The 8,789-nt window shown below is 37.2% G+C and overlaps 1 protein-coding gene across 1 annotated transcript; it reads right to left on the bottom strand.

The window, feature by feature from the left end:
• Positions 1-2,976: 2,976 nt before the first annotated feature.
• On the bottom strand, positions 2,977-4,992 carry lbx1a (ladybird homeobox 1a). Its single transcript, XM_030156508.1, has 2 exons — positions 4,683-4,992; positions 2,977-3,428 (listed from the first exon to the last, which is right to left on the bottom strand). Exons 1-2 carry the CDS (start codon positions 4,990-4,992, stop codon positions 2,977-2,979), a joined length of 762 nt encoding a protein of 253 aa, XP_030012368.1.
• Positions 4,993-8,789: the final 3,797 nt, after the last annotated feature.

Genomic DNA, 8,789 nt, shown 5'->3' with positions numbered 1-8,789 from the left:
TCTTTAAGGGTTAATACTGTAGTCACAACCTGAAGATATTGCACAGTAGATCAGGTTACTGGTTGTTTTTGTGCACAACCAATGAAATATATTGTCTGTAAGCAACTGCCATTTGGAGTGTAAGGAAGATCAGGATTTTAAATCAGCCTGTATATAATTATTCTGGTGACATTTAATGGTCTTTTAATTCTGTTTTCAGTCCCACAGCTTGTGTTTTCCCTCCATTATGATTCAAAAGCTTAGTTTCCGTGAATCAGTAAACAGGATTTACACACATGTGAGCCTCACAGGCCACCGTAGCAGCCTCGGACCAATCATCAGGCACTAATAAACTAAACCAACATAGCTCGGCCTGTGTAAATCTCCTAGGCCGCTTTGACAGGCTACATTAAGAAGAGCCTGCTCAGCATGAGCACATTATAAAAGTGGACAGGCAATTTCTGTTTTCACCAAATAGCCAGCCGAGCTCGTTCTGCATCTCTGATTTTAATACACATGACAAGCAGCCAGGGAAAGACAAAGCACAGGCCTGAGGGGGTGGCTGGGGGGGCATAGAGAAAGCACGCCTACTAATCCATTTCTCCATCTGAATTATCAACAACAATTTGATTAATATGCAAATTTACTAGGGATTGGTGGATGGGGTCTGTGTAATTCTCTTTTTGGATAGTAATTAATCACTGGTTAAAGTAAATTAATACATATATCAGTTTTGTCAGGCACATGCTTAGTTCAATAGCCCGTAAAATTGAAGTTTGAAGTGTTAACAGGCTCTACAGGAACGTTATAACTAAAACCTTCAAAACCACTCTATTTAGCGATCAATCAAGCTGTGCCTCCAGCTCCTTCTTAAACTCTGACTGTAACAGAGAATATAAAGACTGGACTTCAGTCAGAGCTGACCTGCAGAAGGGTCACACCCTCCCTCAGTGCAATACTCACCTCATTGCACCTTGTCTTTAATTTGACCTTGTATTCTTTATTACCTGTATATATAACCTTTGTATGTTACATATACAGTATTTATTTTATCTGTGGTATAGTGTTGGTAAAGTAGGTCTGATTTTCATTGTTTCTGTAAGTGATAACACAATGATTGCATTGTACTATATTGTATTGTAATCTATTTATAGACTCACACGGTAACAGACCCTGAGAAACTAAGTTTTTCTACTTATGACAAAAACCAGTGATTATAAGGCAAATTTAGTGATATTCTTTTTATATAGGTTATACTATATATTTAAATATTATCCTTTACAATGCTGTTGTCACAGTTTATCAGTGAGGCCATAGTGATGGAATACTGTATGATAACCTACACAAGAATGAAATAATAAGAACAAAACACTGAATGACGCAATTACTTTAACTACATCTATGAGTGGTAGATATATTACTAGCCACAACCACCACTTTGGGAGAATTTTTTGGTCCACTGTGACAAAATGAAAAGTCAACATTTGTCATAAATCTGACAAGGAAATTTGAGGCAAAACACAACTGACAAAAGACACAAAAAAACTATAATTTCCCAATAATTGAAAAATAAATTAAACTATAATATAATAATACATTTTATAATAATAATAATAATAATAATAATAATAATAATTATTATTATTATTATTATTACCTACAAATTTGAGGTTTGAGCTTCCTCAAACCTTAAATTTTACTTTGACCCTTGAGGAAACCTGTCTGGACAATTCTAAGTAACAAAAGCTAATACGTTAGGTACCCAATGCTAAAACAGATAATTTATTTTATGTTGATTTACCAAGCCCTCATCATCCTAATTCGTAAGGACGTTGCACATAAATGCGGTTTATTATATTATGATGAAACACTGGAATTCATATGGAAATAAAAGGATTTACAGTTTTCGTTTGTTGTTTGAAAAAAAGATTATTTATATACATTTCCAGTTGACGAAACAATCCCGATATTAAATATAATCCAAACAATTTAGAACTACATGTTATTCATAATTGTAGTTTTTTTGTTTTTGTTTTTTTTTAACACCGAAGTGATGTGAAAACCTCTGTTGAAGATGTCAGACTGAATGATGAAGAACAGATGAAGTGTGTAACAGAGCTCTGTCATTTTCATGTCTGTTATTTCATCACCTCAAAGCTCTAATGATTTCACATTGACATTCATGACCATTTTTACGCGTCGGCCCAGAGACCAGCGACTGTGTCTGTATTATGTGCAACAAAAAGGGCGCTTCGCTATTCAATAGACGGGCCAAATCAATCCATCAAAGTGACTCGTAATTGAGAGGACAATTCAGAAACCATATGGCCTCCCCACTCTCCTCTGCCCCCTTTTGATCCACGGCCACGTCGGACGGTGCGAAACCGACATGCGCCTACACTTGTACCATCTAAAAAACACGTAAGACGAAAAGCTGCTTTAAATGTGCAGATAGTAGGTGACAAAACAAACTATTTTACACCAGACCTAGAATTTAAACTGAATTAAAAAATTAAATGACATAATAAAAACGCCAGATTCACCAATATTTCAGATGATGACATAATGACATATTTTACAGCATGTTTTATATAGTTTAATTTTATGCGTATACTGAGTATTGAAAGGCACTTAAAGATTATACAAAGCATTATAAATATATCAAAGTCTGATTTATTACCCACAATCAGCTACATTAGTCTGTGTTACAACAAAAATGTCTCATGTGCAGCCTGTTTTTTCTTCTGAAATGAAACAGGTCTATTTGAGACTTTCTGACCAATTCAAAACAAAAGCGGTGAAACATAATGACGATCTGCAGAGTCTGTGACCAACTGTACGCTCTCGCTCTCCTGTCTTTGTGTGATGGGATGTTTGGTTTAGCGCGTAATCTCCTGTCTCGCAGTAACTGACATGTTCATATAAAAGATGAAATCCTTACAAAGTCAAAGCTTCTGTTAATGACGTGTTACTTGGTACTTCTCACAGCTCTCATGTTTATTCATCCACGTCAATGTCTTCTTCTTCTGAGCAGTACTTGTTCCCGTGCAGGTCCGTGTCCTGCACCGAGGCGGGTGACAAAGGCGGCGTGTGATGGGTCCCGTTCTGGATGTCTAATCCGCCTCCCGCCGCGCACTTCTCCAGCTCCGCCAGTCTGGAGAGCTTGTCGAAGGCCACGGCGCCCACGGCCTTGGCGGATTCCACGTCGGCTTTCATCTCCTCCAAGTCCCGCTTGAGTTTGGCCCGTCGGTTCTGGAACCAGGTTATGACCTGCGCGTTGGTGAGACCGAGCTGCTGGGCGATCTGGTCCCGGTCCGCCGGGCTCAGGTACTTCTGATACAGGAAACGCTTCTCCAGTTCGTAGATCTGGTGGTTAGTAAAGGCGGTGCGGGATTTCCGACGCTTCTTCGGGGTATTTCTCTGACCATAGAGCGTCAGGCAGTCTCGGCCTAAGAAGGATGAGGAAAAACAGTCTGATGTAGTTGTGACTATAAACCAGTGTTTTTCAACCTCGGGGTCGGGACCCCACGTGGGGTCGCTTGGAATTCAAATGAGGTCGCCTGAAATTCCCAGTAATTGATTAAAAAAAAAAAATACTAATAAAAAAATTATGGTGAGTTTAGGGACAATCACAGCACATAAAAGACATGACAAACTCTGAAGCTGAAACTAAAGCACTGTGGTACTGTTTATCTTTCAAATGTTCATTGTGGTCTGTTTCAGATGCTGCAGCTCTTTCATAATTCATAGTTTCAGTTCTTGTTTGTTCAGTATTAATTGTCAGCCTTGTAAATCCAAGCTGGACTGACTGTACATATCTCGACCAAGGAAAACAAAATTCTCACTTTGTGCAGTAATTTACTCCTGGCTTTTCTGTCTCCGTCCATAATAATATACATTATATAGCCTAAATGTCGTCTAAAATTAACATTTATTTGCAACATATTATAGCAAGCAAACTATTAAATGATCAAAAACAAATTAATTTAGCAAAAAAAAAAAAGAAAAAAAAAGTTTCAGTTTAGAATGTCTGGGGTCGCCAGAAATCAATCAATCAATCAATCAGTCAATCAGTCTATCTATCTATCTATCTATCTATCTATCTATCTATCTATCTATCTATCTATCTATCTATCTATCTATCTATCTATCTATCTATCTATCTATCTATCTATCTATACATCCATTGGCCTATGATAATTATTACAAGATAAGATTATTGATCTCACCGTGGGGAAATTGTAGTGTTTACAGCAGTAAAATACAGAAAACAAAGTGCAGAAGACAGGCAGAACATTTAAGAGTGAAAACAGGAAAATAATAATAAAAAATAAAAAAAATAAAAATAGTGGCTTCTATTAAATTACTTTTTCTGTACATACACAAGGTAGTACACAGGCTTATATTTATATGTAAATAATGTATAGCTATTATAGGCTAACGATCAACTTTGGTTACCCTTTAGAGCTGTAATTCTATCAGAACGATCTTAGACCAATAATAATGATATTATTATGACCTACTGAAAACCACATTAGGGTGAAATAAGTGTAGACTCATGGTAAAAGACAAACAAACACAGTTATCTCTACGTCCTTGAGCTCGGACAAAAATATTAGCCTATTCATACATCTATATTGTTAATTCGCCTGTTTCTGTAACCCAATGGTAATCATCAACATCAGTATGCAGGGAAATTTTACCCTCGGCCGCCTGCAGGACGCTGACCTCCAGGCCTCTGAAAGTTTTGCTGGCCAGTTCCTCCAGGGCGCACAGAGGGGAGGTGGGACCGGGGAGCCGTCCGGTCAGAGCCGCAGGGGCCGCGGGAGGCTTCTCCCTGGGACAGATGAAACTCCTCCTCACCGACGGCTTGCTGAGAATGTCCTCGATGCTGAACGGTGTCAGGGGTTTGTTGGAGTTGGCCGGCGGAGGGAGCTGGTCTAGCGGGCTGATCCTCCGGTCTATCTGGTCCTTCAGCACCGGGGCGAATCTGGAGCCCTCCTTGGAAGTCATGGGCGCGTCACCAGGGCTCGGACTGTGTTGATCCAGGTAAGACTACCGTAACTCAGACTGAAATCCTGCACTAAAGCTGCCAGCAGACATCCGGGGTTCGGATCACAGGTGCCTCTGCAGCCGCGTGTCCGCCACAGAGACTCATCCTTCACCACACTTTGAACAAACGGTGAAAGACTCCCACGGGTTCCTTCCACTTTGACTCACAGTGAGTGAGCCGAACCCATCCGGTGGATGCACCAAAAACATTATATATTTACTGTGTGGAAAGAAATCAACTCTCTCTCTCTCTCTCTCTCTCTCTCTCTCTCTCTCTCTCTCTCTCTCTCTCTGATTCAGATTCAGAATACTTTGTAAATCCCAGAGGAAACTATGTGGTTACAGTTGCTCCATGCAAGTGTAAGAAAACGTGCATGAAATTATCAATATCACATACGCACGCACGCACGCACGCACGCACACCACACACACACACACACACACACACACACACACACACACACACACACACACACACACACACACACACAGATCTCAACAACAACAACAATATTAAAAAAAATAAAAATAAAAAAAATAATAGTGGTACATTAAATGGATACAAGCAGAAAGCTATAGAGTGTTGTATGTAGCCTATGAAAGACAGGAAACCAAATGTCAAAGGGAAAGACAAAGTAAATGAGAAGGGCATCGCCTGGGAATAAGGCCTTAGAGTCCTTTTTCCACTGGGTTAGGGTTGGGGGGAAGGGAGGGGGGTAACCTAAACCTAATACCACCCAACACCTCACCCCCTTCAAATAATAATCAGCAGCAGTAATTCATCAGGAATTATTATAAGTGTATGTTAAAAGTGCACAAAATACAAGGATCTTAGATCAACAGAGGGAAAAAAAGAAGTTTATAGGCTGCTATAAAAATAATGAATGAGCTCTGACAAAGTTGTCAAACTTTTATTTCATAATTTACTCTGGGTTTTGTCATGCTGTGACATTTGAATATGTGCCTTGTCTTGGATCTTTTCCATGAGGGCCACCTACACTCACACATATAATTCTCCATCTGTGAACTCCACATCTGCACTCATGGATATGATGTCTTCACCTGATACCTTCTTGCAAATGGAGAGAACATTTACGTTTCCATGTAGGTTTTAATTTCATCTTTGAGAAATGTGCTTTTTGACCTTATTGCCAGGGGCCCTAGATCACTGTAAATACTCATGTGGCTGTAGCTCCAATCTCTCGGCAGCACTGACCTATAAAAAGAAGGTGGTGTTAGTTTTCCCTTGTTTATGATGGTTTCTTTTTAACTATTAAGTGTAAGAAACAGTGGTGCTACAAAGAGAACTGCTAAATCATATTCTGACAGGAACAGATTCAGTTGTCCAAAAAAAAACCAAACCAAAAAACAAGTTGAGTATGTGATGTTGAGCTGCATCTATCAATTATTTTTGTAATCAATTAATCTATCGATTATTTTCTTTGATTCAGTTTGATTTAATGATTATTTGAATAGGAGGAAAAAAATTGTAAAATATGAAACAGACATGTCTGAAAATGACAAAAAACTTTTTCTTTATTCCAGAACCAGATGAAACAACAACCACAAAATGTTAATAAGTAGAAGGATATATAAAAAAATATATAAAAAAAATAACAATAATAACAACAATATAAAAGTATATATAAAATATCTATAGATATAAACTACAAAGAAGTCCAATGACATCTACAAACAATATCTGCACTGCAGTCTTCAACAAGCATCACAATAAGAGCGGTGGAAAAAATTCTTAGTGGTAGCGAAATTAAGGAAACAAAGCTTTGATTCAGGAAAAACATAATTGAATATTGATTTCAGTTAATTGATTAATTCAGCTCTAATGTGATATAATAGTTTGATGTTTGAGATTTGGTTGAGACTGAGTCATTTTCAGCTTATGATCCACATCATTATAGATAAGCTGTTTTGCCTAAATGTTTAATTTCCTTAAACGTCCTCCACATGTTATGTGAGATAAAATCAAAATGTGAAGGAGCTCATGTCCTGAGCCACCACTACATTTGACAGCTCTTTTTCTCACTTTTTCTGTTTCGTGATGTATCTTATGTCTGTTCTTGAAAATGTAAAACACCTATAAATGACATATTTTTTAAAAAGAAAGATGAGATTACTTGATTTTGCATGATAATATGCAGACAATTGGTCAATGAAATCATCAGGACTAGTTCAGAATTTAGTGTCAGTATTAAAGTTACGCTGAATAAAAGAATGCATGACATTCTTCTATTCATCATTCTCCTATTCATCATTCATAGATCACATTCTATGGAAATTTCATTTATTTTCCATTAATCCATGTAGGTTTATTTTATTTAGATTTAATGTTTTTGAAAACTTTTTTCATGTTAGTAAATCAAACTTATTTTTCACTGACATTTACTTTGATTGTAAGTTTTCATTAATTCTAATCACTCTTGTTAAGGGTTAAGATGTAAATAACTACCCTTTATCCTGTAGAGAAAATTTGAAATTCTTAGACATTACCCATGATTCTAAGAATTGTGTGTATATGTTTTAAATTTTCTCATTTGGAACAACTCTAAGGTTTATGATATCCATGGAGATCACTCTGACTGGCTTTTGGGCATGTCATGAATGACCATAAAGGCATTTGGAATTTATTCAGAAATACATAACATTTATGCAGCTCACAAGAGCATGAAAGACTGTTCACTGGAGCATGATTTCATGTTTTAGTGTCATGGGGGTTTTTCCACTGTCCTGCCCCTTAAAGGAGACTGGTGGCAAATCCAGTCGAATTCCATATAATGAGAGAAGGGAACATGATTTACAGATTTCTACTTGCATCCCAAAGTAATTCTAGTAAAATTGCACCAATTTTTCCACAAGCAACCGATGAACATTTTGATTTTAAAAATACATTTTTTCAGACAGGAGAAAATTCACTTCTTTTAAGCCTTGTTTCTGTCTTACCGGCAATCTCCAGAGAGGTCTTGAAATACAAATAAAAGAAATGAGTTGGAAAATTCATAGAGTGATAAATACAAATAAGTAATTAGAAACAGAGGGGTGTTGCAGGAACGTTTGGGGCTGAGATGAAGTGGAACAGCTGCAAAGCCAGAAAACAGGATGCCAACTGCATCACTATAGAGGACAGAGAAAACAGAGCTTTGGATTCAGTTGTTCAGATCATACACGACAAAACCTCTAGTTACCACATGTGTGACATGAATTCCTCCCACTCAGTTTCCATTTACCTGAACCAAAGAACATCTCAACTAACCCACCTGCAGTGAAACTTCTGCTGTCTGACTTTGGCTACATCTGCAAGTGTTTACACATCACTTACAAATAATTCCTGTTGTAAATATATATGGTCTGTATAGTTTTTATTACTGCTATTTTAAAATTTTATTTCATTGATTTTTCTGCACTATCTTGTTTTTTGCACTATATTAATGCATTTAAACTTTTTTCTTCCACTTTATTCTGTTGCTGTCTTGACCATTGAATTTCCCTGTTGTAGGATCAGTCTAATCTAATCTAATCTAATCTAATCTAATCTAATCTAATCTAATCTAATCTAATCTAATCTAATCTAATCTAATCTAATCACAGATTTACAACAAAATAAGGCTAACGTTATCAACACAGGGTTTTGACTTCTGCAGTTCCGGCAAAATCACAGCATTCATACATATATTCTAACTGTATGCTTTACTTTCATTTAAACACAAATTCTACTGCATGTTTGTTAGATCTGCATTAGGAGG

The sequence above is a fragment of the Sphaeramia orbicularis genome, chromosome 15 (assembly GCF_902148855.1).
Source record: "Sphaeramia orbicularis chromosome 15, fSphaOr1.1, whole genome shotgun sequence".
Classification (NCBI taxonomy): domain Eukaryota; kingdom Metazoa; phylum Chordata; class Actinopteri; order Kurtiformes; family Apogonidae; genus Sphaeramia; species Sphaeramia orbicularis.
The sequence above is the reverse complement of the archived record's forward strand: the minus strand, read 5'-3'. Positions and strand labels throughout refer to the sequence as shown.